The sequence below is a fragment of the Bos mutus genome, chromosome 22, assembly GCF_027580195.1.
Source record: "Bos mutus isolate GX-2022 chromosome 22, NWIPB_WYAK_1.1, whole genome shotgun sequence".
NCBI lineage: Eukaryota > Metazoa > Chordata > Mammalia > Artiodactyla > Bovidae > Bos > Bos mutus.
The window spans coordinates 11,774,715-11,793,193 of NC_091638.1; the positions used below are offsets into that span (position 1 = coordinate 11,774,715).

An 18,479-nucleotide genomic window follows, 5' to 3' on the forward strand; every position below is an offset into this window, starting at 1 on the left:
TGGGAAGACACAAGGGTCTAGGCTTATCAGAACAATTTCTTTGCTATGCATCTTAATGAATTCAGGAATTCTGTCCCGAATTCCACTCAGGGTGCACTGTCAGGAACAGGTCCAGTGTCTGCTGGTTTGATGGTTGCAGCATCCTTTGTTTACTGAAATGGCAGACTGCATTCTTTGTCATCCACAGCGTGCAAATGCTTCTCTCACTTGGTAGGTTGCGCTTTCATTTCGTTCACTGTTTCTTTTGCTGTGCAGGAGCTTTTTAGTTTGATGTAGTCTCACTTGTATATTATTTTTTATAGGCTTTCCATGTGATTTATTTTGGTGGGATGCACAGCACGGCCTCTGGTGTGCAGGAGCTTTGATCCCAAACAGAGGTCACACCTGTGCCCCTTGCAGTGGAAGCACAGAGTCTTAACCACTGGACCGCTAGGGAAGCCCCTCACTTGTTCATTTCTGCTCTTGCTGTTTTTTGGTACTTTCGGTGTCAGATCCAAAAAAACATTCCTCAAGAGCTTGAGGAACTTCTCTGTGTTTTCATCTAGGTGTTTTATAGTATCAGGTCTTATGTTTAAGTCTTCGGTCCATTTCAAGTTAGTTTTTGTGAGTGGTATAAGATGAGGGTTCAATTTCATTTTTCTACATGTGGTTATCCACTTTTCCCAATACCATTTGTTGAAGAGAGTGTCCTTTCCCCATTAGGTGTTTTTTTAAATTGAAGTAATAGTTAATTTACAATGTTGTGTTAATTTCAAGTGTATAGCAAAGTGACTCGGTTCTATATATACGTATATGTGTGTGTATATATATTCTTTTTATATTTATATTATTTTTCAGATTCTTTCCCATTATAGTTTACTATAGAATATTGACTATAGTTCCTTGTGCTGTATAGTAGCTCCTTGCTGTTTACCTGTTTAATATATAGGACTGTGTATATGTTAATCCCAAACTCCTAATTTATTCTCCCCCCCCACTCCACCCCTACTATCATCTTTGATAACCATACATTTGTTTCCTATCTCTGTAAGTCTATTTCTGATTTTATAAGTTCATTTGTATCTTTTTTTTTTTTTTAGATTTTACGTATAAGTGATATAATATGATATTTGTCTTATCATATGACTGACTTCTTTTAGTGTAATCATCTCTGGGTCCATCCATGTTGTTACAAATGGCATGATTTCATTCTTTTATGGCTGAGTAATAGCCCACTGCATGTATGTAGCACATCTTCTTTGTCCATTCATCTGTTGATGGACATTTAGCTTGCTTATTGTAAACAGGGCTGCAGTGGACGTTGGGATGGCTGCATGTAACTTTTCACGTAAGACTTTTCTCAAGATACATGTCCAGGAGTGGGATTGCTGAATCATATGGTAGCCCTATTTTTATTCTTTAAAAACCTTTGTAATATTTTCCATTGTGGCTGCAGCAATTCACATTTCCACCAACAGTGTAGGAAGGTTCCCTTTTCTCTACACGCTCCACAGTACTTACTGTTTGTAGACTTTTTGATGATAGCCGTTCTGATGTGAGGTAATACCTCATTGTGGTTTTGATTAGCATTTATCTAATAATTAGCAATGTTGAGCAGCTTTTCACGTACCTGTTGGCCATTTCTATGTCTTTGGAGAAATGTCTGTTTAGGTGTTCTTGGCTTTCTTGTCAAATAGTAGTTGAGTGTATATGTGGTCCCCTTCATGGATCACAGCCTTGTCACGCCAAAGGGGCTTGCATAACTCAGTGAAGCTATGAGCCATGCCATGCAGGGCCACCCAAGACAAAATGTGGTCCCCTGGAGGAAGGAATGGCAAACCACTGCAGTATTGGAGACACAAGAACCCCATGAGCAGATGAAAAGACAAAAAGATACGACACTGAAAGATGAGCCCCTGAGGTTGGAAGGTGTCCAGTAGGCTACTGGGGAAGATCAGACAACAATTACTAATAACTTCAGAAAGAATGCAGCAGCTGGGCCAAAGTGGAAACGACGCTCAGTTGTGAATGTGTCTGGTAGTGAAAGTGAAGTCCAATGCTGTAGAGAACAGTGTTGCATAGGAACTTGGAATGTTAGGTCCATAAATCAAGGTAAACTAGATGTGGTCAAGCAGGAGATGGCAAGAGTGAACATCAATATTTTAGGCATCAGTGAACTAAAATGTGCAGTAATGGGCGAATTTAATTCAGATGAACATTTTATCTACTATTGTGGGCAAGAATCCCATAGGAGAAGTGAAGTAGCCCTCATAGTCAACAAGAGAGTCCTAAATGCAGTACTTGGGTGCAGTCTCAGAAAGGACAGAATGATCTTGCTTCCTTTCCAAGGCAAATCATTCAGTATCACAGTAATCCAAGTCCGTGCTCCAACCACTAATGCCAAAGAAGCTGAAGTTGAACAGTTCCATGAAGACCTCCTAGAACTAACACCAAAAAAAGGATATCCTCTTCATCATAGGGGATTGAAATGCAAAAGTAGGAAGTCAAGAGAAGATACCTGGAGTAACATTTGGCCTTGGAGTACAAAGTGAAGCAGGTTAAAGGCTAATGGAGTTTTGTCAAGAGAACATGCTGGTCATAGCAAACACCCTCTTCCAACAACACAAGAGATGACTCTACACATGGACATCATCAGATGGTCAATACCAAAATCAGATTGATTTTATTCTTTGCAGTTGAAGATGGAGACACCCTATACAGTCAGTGAAAAGAAGACCTGGAGCTTCAGATCCAGGTGGCTCAGATCATGTGGCTCAGATCATGAACTCTTTATTGCAAAATTCAGGCTTAAATTGAAGCATGTAGGGAAAACCACCAGGCCATTCAGATATGACCTAAATCAGATTACAGTGGAGGTGACGGATAAATTCAAGGAATTAGATCTGGTAGACAGAGTGCCTGAAGAACTATGGATGAAGATGCATACAAGAGGCAGTGACCAAAACCATCCCCAAGAAAAAGAAATGCAAGAAGCCAAAGTGATTGTCTGAGGAGGCTTTACAAATTGATAAGGAAAGAAGAGAAGCAAAAGGCAAGGGAGAAAGGGGAAGATAAATGAATTGAATGCAGAGTTCCAGAGAATAGCAAGGAGAGATGAGAAGTCCTTTTTAAATGAACAATGCAAAAAAAAAAAAAAAAAAAAAATAGAGGTAAACAATAGAACAGAAGGGAAAGACTAGCGATCTCATCAAGAAAATCGGAGAGGTCAAGGGAACATTTCACATGAGCATGGGCACCATGAAGGATAGAAATGGTAAGGATCTAACAGAAGCAGAAGAGGTTAAGAAGAGGTGGCAAGAATATATAGAAGAACTATATAACGGTAACCCTGTATGCGAGACAGCAAGAGACACAGATGTATAGAACAGTCTTCTGGACTCTGTGGTAGAGGGCGAGGGTGGGATGATTTGGGAAAATGGCATTGAAACATGTATAATATCATATGTGAAACGAATCGCCAGTCCAGGTTCAATGCATGAGACAGGGTGCTCAGGGCTGGTGCACTGGGATGACCCAGAGGGATGGTATGGGGAGGGAGGTGGGAGAGGGGTTCAGTATGAGGAACACGTACACCCGTGGCGGATTCATGTCAATGTGTGGCAAAACAAATACAATATTGTAAAATAAATAAATAAATAAAAGCAACTCAAAATATATATATATATATATATAAAAAGGTCTTAATGACCCAAATAACCACAGTGATGTAATCACTCACCTAGAGCTATACATCCTGGAGTATGAAGTTAAGTGGGCTTTAGGAAGCATTACTACAGACAAAGCTAACGGAGGGGATGCAATTCCAGCTGAGCTATTTAAAATCCTTAAAAATGGTGCTGTTAAAGTGCTGCACTCAATATGCCAGCAAATTTGGAAAACTCAGCAGTGACCACAAGACTGGAAAAGATCAGTTTTCTTTCCATTCCCAAAGAAGGGCAATGCCAAAGAATGTTCAGACTACCATACAAGTGTGCTCATTTCACATGCTAGTAAGGTTATGCTCAAAATCCTGCAAGCTAGGCATCAGCAGTACATGAACTGAGAACTTCCAGATGTTCAAGCTGGATTTAGAAAAGGCAGAGGAACCAGAGATCCAATTGTCAACATTCATCGGATCATAGAGAAAACAAGGGAATTCCAGAAAAACATCTATTTCTGCTTCACTGACTATATGGAAGCCTTTGACTGTGTGGGTCACAACAAACTGTGGAAGATTTTTAGAGATGGAAATACCTTACTTGGAAATGCCACCTTACTTGTCTCCTGAGAAACCTGTATGCAGGTCAAGAAGCAGCAGTTAGAACTGGACTTGGAACAACAGAGTGGTTCAAAATTGGGAAAGGAGTATGCCAAGGCTGTATATTGCTACCCTGCCTATTTAACTTCTATGCAGAGTACATCATGTGAAATGCTGGGCTGGATGAAGCACAAGCTGGAATCAAGATTTCCAAGCAGAATATCAACAACCTCAGATATGCAGATGATACTACTCTAATGGTAGAAAGTGAAGAGGAACTAAGGAGCCTCTTGATGAGGGTGAAAGAGTAGAGTGAAAAAGCTGGCTTGAAACTCAACAAAATCTAAGATCATGGTATCCAGTCTCACCACTTCATGGCAAATAGAAGAGGAAATAGTGGAAGGAGTAACAGGTTTTATTTACTTGGTGTCCAAAATCACTGTGGATGGTGACTGCAGCCATGAAATTAAAAGACATTTTCTCCTTGGAAGGAAAACTATGACAAACCCAGACATCATATTAAAAAGCAGAGACATCACTTTGCCGACAAACGTCCATATAGTCAAAGCTATGGTTTTTCCAGTAGTCGTGTACCCATATGAGAGTTGGACTGTAAAGAAGGGTAAGTGCTGAAGAATTGCTGCTTTCCAATTGTGGTGCTGGAGAAGACTCTTGAGAGTCCTTTCAACTGCAGGGAGAGCAAACCAGTCAATCCTAAGGGGAGTCAACCCTCAGTGTTCATTGGAAGGATTGATGCTGAAGCTCCAATACTTTGGCTGCCTGATGCAATGAGCCGACTCATTGAAAAAGACCCTGATGCTGGGAAAGATTGAAGGCAAAAGGAGAAGCAGGTGACAAAGGATGAGATGGTTAGATAGCATCATTGACTCAGTGGACATGAATTTGAGCAAACTTCTGGAGATAGTGAAGTACAGGAGAGCCTGGCATGCTACAGTACATGGGGTTGCAAAGAGTTGGACACGACTTAGCAACTGAACAACAGCAACAAAAATAGGTGGCATTTTTAAATGAACAAAATACCATAGTATTCTGGGTGGAACACACAGGAGGTTTTGAAGGCTATTAATGATACTCCCTCCCTCATGCTCTTCTTCCTTCCCTCCTTCCTTCTTTTCTGATGGAAAATTTCTTAAATATATAAAAATATTAATAGGATTGAACACTGGTGACTTCGGTCTGGAACAAGTTGGAACGGGGCTTGGGTTCCCAGCCAGAGATTGAGCCTGGGTTGCATCGGTGAAAGCCCCAGATCCTAGCCGCTAGAGTGATGAGGGCCCTTGTCCTTCATCTTTGAGAAAAGAATTTCCCCGAAGATGGAAGGTAGTGAAGCAAGTAAAGTATTTAGTAAAAGAGTACAGTACGTGTGGATAGACACAAGGGCAGACTCAGAGGGAGAGTCCCGAGTTGCTGAGTCGTGCCCTCATGACGATCTGAGTTACTTTTATGGGGCGTTTCTTCTGGGTTTCCTGGGGCCGATCATTCTGATGTGCCTGGCTCATATGTGGCGTATCTCAGGATCCTTCCATGTACCTGCACCCATCTCTTTGACCTTCAAGGAGCCTTTCTGCGCATGTGTGGTCAGGGAGGTCTCCTGACTTCAGGAATGACAAATATGTGCTCTGGGCAGGGCTCAATGGTAGCTTAGCATCATTCCCCTTTGACCTTCAAGGAGCCTTTCTGCGCATGTGTGGTCAGGGAGCTCTCCTGACTTCAGGAATGAAAAGTACGTGGTCTGGGGAGAGCCCAGCCTCCTCCCTTAATTGTCCTGCTAGTCTCGTCTTGGAGTTTCAGTCCATAGGGAATAAATCTCCAGTTGCCTTACCTTCAGGGGGGCCTATCTACCTACCTCCTGTCGGATAATGAGCCCCGGTGTATCCATCATCTACCTTCAACAATTATCAAATCATTGCAAATACTGTATCATCCACATGCTGCACCAGCTTTTTCCCACCCCTTCTCAAACTATTTTGAAGCATAACATTTATTTTCTTAAGTTGACTGGCGATAATACTTTGCTTCTTAAGCTGGACGAGGGTGGAACACAGATGTTCTTTTCACTCTTATTGTTTTAATCGTATATATATTTAAACTGTGTGTTTGTTTTGTTCTTATTTCGCCATATATTTTGTTATAAAAACACCTAACTGCTTGTTTTAGATCCTCATGAGTACTTGATGTATCCTCCGAAGAGAATGTGCCAGTTTTTACGTTCACCTCCAGGCGGTGAGACTACCCATCACCCCAGACCCTCACAGGCACAGATATTTTCAGACTGTACTTGAACCAGCAACAGGGGGAAAGTCCCAGCAGAGTCTCGTTCAAACGTGCTTTCCCACGACTACTGTCATGGGTCTCAGGATGAGTCTCTTCACACTCAACTGTAACCTCATGGTTCCTCCTAGTCCTTATACAAGATTAAGTCTGTTTTCTCCCAAGTGAGAGTCAATGCCTTTTATTCAGTCTCTGCTTATTTCCTTTCTTATCTGTATTCTTTCTTCTTAAAGGACATTGTATTAGTCAGAATATTTACAGTTGCAAGTGACGGAAATATATCAGTTTAGGCAGGAAAGGAGAACCATTGGCTCACATACCTGGGCATTCCTGCCCTGCCAAATCCAGGGGCTCCAGCCTCTTGTCTGGGCTTCTACTTCTTGCTCCTTCTCCACCCTCCTTCCCTCTCCCTGCATCCATCCTTCCACACAGCTTCTCTCTCTTGGTTGGCCTTTCTCTCCCCTATTGGCAGGGACCCTTGGCCACAATGCCCCAGAGAAGGGGGCTACTTAGAGCTCCAGGCTCATGCACTCCCATCTTAATAACCTCCATGAAGAATGAAAATGCTTTCTCCAGAGATATAATCTGATTGGATCTCTTTGGTCCCTGCCCACTCCATACACCACAGTGGGGAGAACCTGGCTCCAAAAGAAGCACTGGGAAAGCTTTCCGGACAGTAAAAACAGGAGCTACCGTAGTCCAGCACAAATCTGCTGGATCTATAGTGCATGGATTTAAGCATTTTCCTTGTATACTCTTATCTCTTGGGGTTTTTCTCCTCGCAGGGATAGGTCCTTGGCCCTGCAGATCACTAACTCGATCTCTGATGGATGTCCCTGTTCCAAGTTCTTTTGTTTCGGAAGTGTTCCTTTTCTGTAGCTATCTGTTCAGTTCAGTTCAATTGCTTAGTCATATCCAACTCTTTGTGACTCCATGGACTACAGCACACAGGCTTCCCTGTCCATCACCAACTCTAGGGGCTTACTCAAACTCATGTCCACTAAGTCGGTGGTGCCATCCAACCATCTCATCCTCTGTTGTCCCCTTCTCCTCCCGCCTTCAATTCATTACCAGCATCAGGGTCTTTTCAAATGAGTCAGTTCTTCGCATCACGTGGCCAAAGTATTGGAGCTTCAGCCTCAACATCAGTCCTTCCAATGAACACCCAGCACTGATCTCCTTTAGGATTGACTGGCTGGATCTCCTTGCAGTCCAAGGGACTTTCAAGAGTCTTCCCCAATACCACAGTTTAAAAGCATCAATTCTTCGGCACTCAGCTTTCTTTATAGTCCAACTCTCACATCCATACATGACCACTGGAAAAACCAAAGCTTTGACTAGACGGACCTTTGTTGACAAAGTAATATCTCTGCTTTTTAATATGCTGTCTAGGTTGGTCATAACTTTTCTTCCAAGGAGCAAGCATCTTTTAATTTCATGGCTGCAATCACCATCTGCAGTGATTTTGGAGCCCCCCAAAATAAAGTCAGCTGCTGTTTCCACTGTTTCCCCATCTATTTCCCATGAAGTGATGGGACCAGATGCCATGATCTTCGTTTTCTGAATGTTGAGTTTTAAGCCAACTTTTTCACTCTCCACTTTCACATTCATCAAGAGGCTCTTTAGTTCTTCTTTGCTTTTTGCCATAAGGGTGGTGTCATCAGCATATCTGAGGTTATTGATATTTCTCCCGGCAATCTTGATTCCAGTTTGTGCTTCATCCAGCCCAATGTTTCTCATGATGTACTCTGCATATAAGGTAAATAACTAGGGTGACAATATACATCGTTGACGTACTCCTTTCCTGATTTGGAACCAGTCTGTTGTTCAAAGTCCAGTTCTAGCTGTTGCTTCTTGACCTGCATACAAATTTCTCAGGAGGCAGGTCAGGTGGTCTAGGTGATGGGAATACAAGAATACTCTTTCAGAATTTTCCACAGTTTGTTGTGATCCACACAATCAAAGGCTTTGGCGTGATCAATAAAGCAGATGTAGATGTTTTTCTGGAACTCTCGCTTTTTCGGTGATCCAATGGATGTTGGCAATTTGATTTCTGGTTCCTTTGCCTTTTCTAAATCCATCTTGAACATCTGGAAGTTCACAGTTCACGTACTGTGGAAGCTTGGTTTGGAAAATTTTGAGCATTACTTTGCTAGCATGTGAGATGAGTGCAATTGTGTGGTAGTTTGAGCATTCTTTCTTTGGCATTGCCTTGCTTTGTGGTTGGAATGAAAACTGACCTTTTTCAGTCCTGTGGCCACTGTTGAGTTTTCCAAATTTGCTGGCATGTTGAGTGCAGCACTTTCACAGCATCATCTTTTAGGATTTGAAGTAGCTCAACTAGAATTACATCACCTCCACTAGCTTTGTTCATAATGATGCTTCCTAAGGTCCACTTCACTTTGTATTCCAGGATGTCTGGCTCTAGGTGAGTGATCACACCATCATGGTTATCTGGGTCATGAAGATCTTTTTTTGTGTAGTTCTTCTGTGTATTCTTGCCACCTCTTAATATCTTCTGCTTCTGTTAGGTCCGTACCATTTCTGTCCTTTATTGTGCCCATCTTTGCATGAAATGTTACCTTGGTATCTCTGATTTTCTTGAAGAGATCTCTAGTCTTTCCCATTCTGTTGTTTTCCTCTATTTCTTTGCATTGATCACTGAGGAAGGCTTTCTTATCTCTCCTTGCTATTCTTTGGAACTCTTTATTCAAGTGGATATATCTCTGTCTGTTACTGTCTTACAAAGCCCTCTTCTTTGTGTTTCCTCACATTTTGGTTTGGAATCCTTTGGTTTGGGGTTTTTCTTCTACATCTGAGAATCCTTGGCTGCCCACTCCTGCCTTTCTGGAGGAGGAAGTTGGTTTGCATAAGGAGCTGGTGGTATCAGATTCCTCTGGGTAAGTGGGTATAGGAGTGGAGGGCATCCTCCTCCCAGGACTGAAGTGTGTGTGAGTAGCCTCAGGGCTTCTGGAATAACCTTAGAGGAAGGGGCCTTTGTGAAAGACAACGCAGGACAAGCAGTCAAGGAAACCCACACTGGCCAGCTTCACAAGTCAGTCCCTTCCTTTCTTCATAAACAAGATCTTTTTTGGTGGTTTTCTGTCTAAAACAGGTTGGAAGCCCAGTATTACCGCAGGATCTGCAGTGACCTCTCTCCAGGGCCACATCTACATTCTTCATCGAGGGTGGGGGTGAGGGAAATCCTGCTGCAGGATTTACCAGTCTTCCACAGCATAACGCCTGAACTCTGGGAGCTAACCTAGCTGAACCAGCTGCGCTAATCTCCCTGCACTCCTTTAGTTATACCTCCCGGCTCTCTCCCCTCAGCCCACCCTGCCCTGCGTACTGCATCAAGGGATCTCTGCTTGGTCTTCTCTAGGGGTCTTAAGTAATAGTTTTGTTCTCTGTTTTATCACTTAACCTTTCTTTTAGTTTTTTTTCTCATTGGAATAGCATGATATTTGCTTCCTTGTTCTTTGTTCAAAATCTTCCACACTAGGTCATGATGTTAACATTATAATATATCTCATTATAATAATGGTTCAGTTCAGTTCAGTCACTCAGTCGTGTCTGACTTTGCGACCCCATGAATCGCAGCACGCCAGGGCTCCCTGTCCATCACCAACTCCCGGAGTTCACTCAGACCCACGCCCATCGAGTCAGTGATGCCATCCAGCCATCTCATCCTCTGTGGTCCCCTTCTCCTCCTGCACCCAACCCCTCTCAGCACCAGAGTCTTTTCCAATGAGTCAACTCTTCGCATGAGGTGGCCAAAGTGCTGGAGTTTCAGCTTTAGCATCATTCCCTCCAAAGAAATCCCAGGGCTGATCTCCTTCAGAATGGACTGGTTGGATCTCCTTGCAGTCCAAGGGACTCTCAAGAGTCTTCTCCAACACCACAGTTCAAAAGCATCAATTCTTCGGAGCTCAGCCTTCTTCACAGTCCAACTCTCACATGACCATACACGGTCCACTGGAAAAACATACATGACCACTGGAAAAACCATAGCCTTGACTAGACATACCTTTGTTGGCAAAGTAATGTCTCTGCTTTTGAATATGCTATCTAGGTTGGTCATAACTTTCCTTCCAAGGAGTAAGTGTCTTTTAATTTCATGGCTGCAATCACCATCTGCAGTGATTTTGGAGCCCCCAAAAATAAAGTCTGACACTGTTTCCACTGTTTCCCCATCTATTTCCCATGAAGTGATGGGACCGGATGCCATGATCTCCGTTTTCTGAATGTTGAGCTTTAAGCCAACTTTTTCACTCTCCACTTTCACTTTCATCAAGAGGCTTTTTAGTTCCTCTTCACTTTCTGCCATAAGGGTGGTGTCATCTGCATATCTGAGGTTATTGATATTTCTCCCAGCAATTTTTTTTAAGGTTAAAAAATGACTAATCTTTATTTTTTTTTCCAGTTCACAGGTGTTCATTTTATTGATATGTATAAAGCTTACATGATATAAATATCCTCTTGATTCATAGCACAAATTAAATTTCAATCTTTTAATTTTAAAAAGTCCTTCTACTCCTGCTGTACAGTTCATTCAGTTTACTTCCCACCAGTAAACCAACATTATCAGTTTCTTATATATCCTTCCAAAGAAATACATATCCATATAAGCACACACTTTGGAGAAGGCGATGGCAACCCACTCCAGGACTCTTGCCTGGAAAATCCCATGGATGGAGGAGCCTGGTAGGCTGCAGTCCATGGGGTCGCTAAGAGTCAGACACGACTGAGTGACTTCACTTTAACTTTTCACTTTCCTGCATTGGAGGAGGAAATGGCAACCCACTCCAGTGTTCTTGCCTGGAGAATCCCAGGGACGGCAGGGCCTGGTGGGCTGCCGTCTATGGGGTCGCACAGAGTCGGACACGACTGAAGTGACTTAGCAGCAGCAGCAGCAAGCACACACTTTCACTTTTCCTTCCCACTTTTACATGAATAATATTCTACTACATACATAGTAGAGTTTCACAACTCTACCGGCAATTTTGATTCCAGCTTGTGCTTCTTCCAGCCCAGCATTTCTCATGATGTACTCTGCATATAAGTTAAATAAGCAGGGTGACAATATACAGCCTTGACATACTCCTTTTCCTATTTGGAACCAGTCTGTTGTTCCATGTCCAGTTCCAACTGTTGCTTCCTGACCTGCATACAGATTTCTCCAGAGGCAAGTCAGGTCGTCTGGCATTCACATCTCTTTCAGAATTTTCCACAGTTTATTGTGATCCACACAGTCAAAGGCTTTGGCATAGTCATAATAATGATACATGGGGCAAATATGATAGCTACCAATTCCACCACACTGTCCATCCTTCTCCACCCTGCTGTCCTACTTCTTCTCTTCCTCAGCCATACTTGTGACCATCTCTCCTTTAATGGTGGACTGCCCTGGTGGCTCAGTGGTAAAGAATCCGCCTGCCAATGTAGGAGACATGGGTTCGATTCCTGGGTCAGGAGGATCCCCTGGAGAAAGAAATGTCAATCCACCGTAGTATTCTAGCCTGGAAAATCTCATGGACAGAGGAGTGTGGTGAGCTACAGTCCTTGGGGTTGCAAAAGACACAGCGACTAAACAGCAGCAGTTCTTTAATGGTATTCATCCTGTGTGTGAAGTGATATTTCACTGAGGATTTGATTTGAATTTCCCTTATGGCACATAATGCTTAGCATCTTTCAGGAGCTTACTGGCCACTTGTAGATCCTCTTTGGAGAACTATCTCTTGAGTTCTTTGCTCATTTTTTAAAAATAGGGTTATTTGTCTTTTTGTTATTGAGATAAAGGTATTTTTTGTTTTTTTTAGGGTAAGTGTTCCTTTTATATACCTGTCTCTTATTAGATACATGATTTTCAAATGTTTTCTCCCGTTCTGAGGATTGTCTTTTCACTTGTTTTTTGTGTGTGTGTGTGATTTATTAATTCATTTTCGACTGCACTGGGTCTCCGCTGCTGTGCATGCGTTTTCTCTAGTTGCAGCGAGCAGGGGGCTCTCTCTTGCAGTGCTCAGGCTTCTTACAGCACTGGCTTCTCTTGCTGGAGCACAGGCTCTGGGCACATGGGCTCGCAGGGGCTTGGTTGCCCCATGGCATGTGGGATTTTCCAGACCAGAGACCGAATCCATGTCCCCTACATCAGCAGGCAGATTCTTAACCAGCAGACCACCAGGGATGTCCCTCTTTTCACTTTCTTGATGGTGTACTTTGAAGCATAGACGCTTTTAATTTTGGTGAATTCCCAGTTTATGTGTTTTTATCTTTTGTTGCTTATGCTTTCGGTGTTATACCTGTGAAACCATCGCCTAATGTCAGAAAGATTTACTCACATGTTTTCTTCGAAGAGTTTTATAGTTTTAGCTCTTATTTTTAGGTCTCTGATCCATTTTGAGTTAGTTTTGAAATCAAGAAGTATGAATTCTCCAACTTCATTTCTCTTTCTCAAGATAGTTTTGGCTGTTCTGGGTCCTTTGAGTTTCTGTGTGAATTTTATCAATGTCTACAAAGACCTAGCTGGGATTTTAACAGGGAGTATATTGAATCTGCATGTCTGGTCTGGGGAGTATTACCCTCCTAACAATACTAAGTCTTCCCATCCTTTAACAGGAAAATGTCTTTCCATTTATTTCAGTCGTTTTTCATTTCTTTCAGTGATGTTTCGTCATTTTCAGTGTATAAGTCTTATACTTTTTTGTTAAAATTATTTCTAAGGATTGTGTCATTTTTGATGCTTTTGGAAATGGATTCTTCTTAATCACTTCTTCTGATTATTCATTCCTAGTGTATAGAAATACAAATAGATTTTTGTGTTTTGACCTTGTACCCTACAACCTTGCTTATATGTCACTTCTAATGGTTCTCTAAATAGAAGATTGTGTCATCTGCATTTAGAGGTAATTTTACATCTGTCTTTTCTTTTTCCTGCCTAATGGACCTAATAATACTCCAGTTCAGTGTTGAATGGAAGAGGCAAGAGTGGGAATCCTCACCCTAGTTCTAAAATATATACAGATGAAGTCAGTGTCTGCATTGAGCAAAATGTTATATTTTTTAAAAAGTGGACATCCTTACCTTGTTCCTGATCTTAAAAGGAAAACAGTCTCTACCTTTAAGTCCAATATTAACTGTAGGCTTTTTGTAGCTGTCCTTTATCAGGTTGAGGAAGTTTCCTTCTGTTCCTAGTTTGCTGGTTTTCTCATGAAAGAATGTTAGATTTCATTGAATGTTTTTTCTGCGTTGTTTGAAAGGACCATGTCCTTTGTCCTTTTTTCAAATTCATGTGGTATTTTGCACTGATTTTTGTATTTTAAACCCAAAGTTTATTTATTTGACTTCTTGCTTACTTGGGAGTGTGTTTAATTTACACATATTTTCATTTATTTATTTATTGTTGGCCACACCATGCAGTTTGTGGGATCTTAGTTCCCCAACCAGGGATTGAACCTGAGCCCTCAGCAGTGAAAGCACAGAGTCCTAACCACTGGACCACCAAGGAACTCCCTGTTCTGTCCACTATTTAAAATGACGCATTGAAATCTCTAGTCTTTATTTTTTTGAAATTTTATTGGAATATTTACATTTACCGTGTTGTGTTAATTTCAGGTATCCAGCAAAGTGAATGAGTTATGCATGTATCCACCCTTTCTGCTTTAGGTCCCTTCCCGCGCAGGCCGTTACGGAGTGTTGAGTAGAGCTCCCTGTGCTCGATGGCAGGTCTTACTAGTCACCTATTTTATAGATAGTAGTCGCAGTCTCCCACTTGTCCCCCACCCCTATCCCTGCTAACCTTGTTTTCTACGTTTGTGACTATACTTTTGTTTTGTAAATAAATTCATTTGTAGTCTTTTTTTTTAGATTTCACATGTAAGCAATACCATATATTTTTCCTTCACTGTCTGACTTACTTCACTCAGTGGGACAATCTCTGGCATCCCTGTTGCTGCAGATGGCATGACTTCATTCTTTTCTATGCCTGAGAGCTATTCTCTTGTCTACGTGTGCCGCCTCGTCATCCCCTTCTCTTGATGGACATTTTGTTCACGTCCATGTCCTTTCTATTGCATGTACTTTTTGAATTACGGTTTTCTCCAGCCCCAGTGGGACTGCAGGATCATGTGGTAGTTCTGTTTTTAGTTTCTTAAGTAGCCTCCATAGTGGCTCTACCAGTCTCCATTCTTATCAACAGTATAGGGTGGCGGTCCCTTTTCTCCATACCCTCTCTAGCAATTTACTGTTTGTAAACTTTTTGACCTTTCTGACTGGTGATACCTCATTGTAGTTTTGATTTGCATTTCCCTAATAATTAGTAAATTATTTTGCATGTGCTTTTTGCCTGGCCATCTAATCATTATTTCTGAATGATTGATTTCTTTTGCTTCGTGTATTTTGGGACTCTGTAGTTAGATATTTGTATTTATAACTGCAGTTAAACCTCGTTTTCAAAGATATTTTACAGCTTTTACAGGGACAAGTTTTTTCTTATTTTATATTCTTTTTTTCCGGTTTTTTTTTTTTTTTTTTGGCTGCACCTTGCAGCATCTAGGATCTTACCCAACGAGGACTGAACCTGAGCCCTCTGGACTGGAAATGTGGAGTCTTAACCAGTGGCATACCAGGGAAGTCCATTCTTATTTGATACTCTTGAAGATTGCCAGGGTGACTTAGATGGCAGAGGTTTTTTTGTCCTTAATTATTGAACAAAGTGAACGAAACTCAGAAATTTATGGCAAAAAAATGGATCCAGGGAGAAAGTTAAAAAAAGAAAAGATAGCATGAAGACATCCTTGTGACGGAACTGTTCTGTGTCTCGACTGTGGTGGTGTCATGGGTATCTACATGTGATAAAATTGTGTAGAAGTAAATACAGATTAGCGCATGTCCACTTCATGGGGCCTGAATGAGACTGCTGGACTGCATCCAGCTTGGTCTCCTTGTGACATGGTGCTGTCGTTGTGCAAGCTGTGACTGTTGGGAAATTGGTAAAGAGTGTACTTGGATTCCTTTGTATTTTGTTGTTGTTACAGCTGCATGTGAATATACAGTTATTTCAAAATAAAAAATTAAAATACATGTTCTCCCCATTCCTTACATAAGGAAAAAAATACCCTCAGACATATTTGGGTGGGTCTGCTTCTAGGTTTTTTTACATTGTTCCATTGATTTGCTGTGTATCTCCCTACTAGTAACACGCTCCCTTGATTGATATAGCTGTCTAGGAAGTCTTAATATCCAGTAGAGTAATTTCCCACTTTATTAATCTTCAGTCTGTGTCCTTTATCTTTCTATATAAATTTTCAAATAAACTTGTCTGTATCTACAAAAATCATGGCCAGGAGTTTGGTAAGAATTGTGTTAAGCCTAATAGATCATTTTTGGGAGAACTGACAATATGTTGAATGTGTTAATTTCTGATTGTGATTTATGCCTATTTATTGTTATCTTCGGTTTCTTTCATCAGTGTTTTGTGGTTTTCAGCACACAAGTTCTGTATGTGTTTAATTAGAGATTTGCCTGTTTCACTTTTTTGAGTAATTGTCAGTGGGATTATACTTTTAACTTCTGTTTCTACATCTTCCTTGTTAGCCTGTAAACATGTGATCGAGTTTGGAATTCCCTGTGGTCTGATAGTTAAAACTCAACACTGTTTCACTGCTGGGGGCTCAGCAGGTTCGACCCCTGGTCGGGGAACTACAAAATCTCACAAGCCGCCTGGGGCAGCCAAAAAAAATGTGATTGATTTTTATGTGTTGATTTTTAGCCCGTCACTTTGCTGACTCACTCATTAGTTCTAAGAGTTTTTAACATTATAGATTCTTAGGGATTTTCTACAAAGATGGTCATGTCTTATGCATATGGGTAGGTTTTACTTCTTTTCTGATGAGTATGCCTTTTACCCGCCGTATTCCAGCCACCTTCCCGTGTATGCTGAGGTGCAGGAGCCCTATGTGTACCTGCAGAGCAGCCAGGTGGAGGTCCCCAACCTCTACCTGGGCGTGCCCACCAAGATGGCCATCACACTCATCAATGGCACGCTCCTGCCCACCCGCTTCCACTGGGGCAAGGTACGTGAGCCCACTTCATCGGGCCCCACCCTTGCAGATCTCAACCCCAGAGGCCCATGTTGAGGGGCACCCTGCCCTTGACACCACCCAGAACAGATCACTGCCTCTGGGGGCTGACTCTGTAGCCTGCCCCGTGTGCCAGGGGAGATGAGGCCACGTCTCCATGCATCAAAACCAGCTACCCACTGTTCCCCATCACCCTGGGCCTCCCAGGGCAGCCTTTTGTTAAGTCCAGGGAACCCCCTGACAGGTGTGAGGTCCATCTAGCATGGGCAAGGAGATGAAAAGGGACCTGTGGTTTATCCCCACCTGGGAGCACCGTGCCCTGCTGGTCTCACTGAGGGCCCCCAGTCAGCAGCCTCCCCAAAGCATGCAGCGGTCCTGATCCCTCTGTCAGGACCCAGGTCCATCCTGGAAGCCCAGCCCCTGACCTGCCCATGTGTCTGCCAGCTCCTGGGGCTCCAAGCAGATGTCTGCACAGTGAAAGTCTCCCCGAGACGTGGCACGCTGGGCCCCAGCGAGGAGCGCCAGCTCAGCCTGGAGTTGACTGCGCATACCCTGGTGAGTGTGGAACCAGGGGCTGCATTGCCTGGGGAGGCCCCCAGCTGTCTGCATCCATGCCAGCCGGGAGGTCTGCCTCAGACCCCTGTCCTGGGCCAAGCAGGGAACAGGTTTCTTGCACTGGGGTCTGGGGCTCCATTCCTGCTGGGTCTGCTCTCTAGGGACACAGGGTCAGGAGGGCTGGAGCAGGCTGGGATAGGCCCTGAAACTCCTGAGCACCACCCTTAGCCCTCGCCAGCCATCCTCTGTGGCACAGGTGGGCCCACCTTTCCACCTGCCCAGAGATGCCCCTGTACTGGGTCCCCCAGTGGCGTCTGAGCAGTGCCCTGGTTCCTCAGAAGAAGGACACAGCTTCTCCTGGGTTCAGCCCACAGGAAGGCCATCGGGCAGAACATGCTCAGTCCTTGGGGACTGAGCATCCGTTTGTAGTCTTGTGGAAAAAGAAGCTTCTTCCTCACAAGGACTTGCAGACCCAGGTCCCAGTACCTCTCTGGGGAGCATGGGGACGTGGGCTTTCTTGGACAGCTGAGCCTGAGCAAATGAGTGGGCCCTGGGCTGGCCTAGAGCAGACCTCACGCAGGAAGGGTTTGACTTCTTCGTGATAGCAGCTTCATTGGAATAAATGTGCAGCTTCTCCTGAGATCTGCTTGGCAGGGGTCTCCTTCAGGCGGGCATGCCCAGATGTTGGGAGCCAAGTCACAGCCAGGAGCTCTGAGGAAGGGGCCAGGCCTCCTGAGGGTCTGGGGATGGTGGCCCATTGGAGGGGCTGGGAGCCCTTCCACAGAAATGAGCCTGGACAAGGCCTTTAGTTGAGCCCTCCCTGCTGCCCCCTGTGCCGCAGGAGGCTATCTGAGGCCCCTCTGCCAAGGCCCACCCTGGGTCTTACCCAAGGTGAGAACCCCTTTCCTACAGGAAGCGGTGACCGACCTGGCCCTCCCTTGTGACGTGTCAGGCATGAGGGAGCCACTGGTTCTGGGCATCTCAGGGAAACCCCGGGGACTGCAGGTAGCCATCGGCGTCTCTAAGGAGGACAGTGACGACAGGTGAGCCCAGGGCTGGGCCTGGGGGCTGGGGCGGCCGTTCAGAGGAGCGGCCTCGCTGTGGAGCCAGCCTCTTCCAGTTGATTCCCACGGCCAGGAGAAGACCCCTCACAAACTCTGTGGGGAGAGACACCCCCCCCCGCCCCGCCCCATCCCTACCCTCTGGGTGGTGGTTCTCCATACGCCAGAGGCCTGGTGTCCAGGTGCGGGGACAGCAGGGGACAGGGCCGTGGGCAGCTGGGAGACATGCTGGCCTGCCCCTGGCCTGGGAGAGCCGGT

At 43.8% G+C, this 18,479-nt stretch overlaps 1 protein-coding gene and 1 non-coding gene across 2 annotated transcripts in view; one reads left to right on the forward strand and one right to left on the reverse strand.

Annotated features, from left to right (window-relative positions):
- The window catches only part of DLEC1 (DLEC1 cilia and flagella associated protein), a 98,816-nt gene that overhangs the window by 71,279 nt on the left and 9,058 nt on the right, over positions 1-18,479 (forward strand). Inside the window, exons 21-23 of the mRNA XM_070358927.1 lie at positions 16,446-16,599; positions 17,050-17,160; positions 18,073-18,203. Of these exons, the coding sequence (XP_070215028.1) occupies positions 16,446-16,599; positions 17,050-17,160; positions 18,073-18,203 (396 nt within the window). The remainder of the gene's footprint in view (positions 1-16,445; positions 16,600-17,049; positions 17,161-18,072; positions 18,204-18,479) is intronic.
- On the reverse strand, positions 13,961-14,033 carry TRNAE-UUC (transfer RNA glutamic acid (anticodon UUC)). The gene has a single exon. It is a non-coding gene; the product is annotated as a tRNA-Glu (tRNA).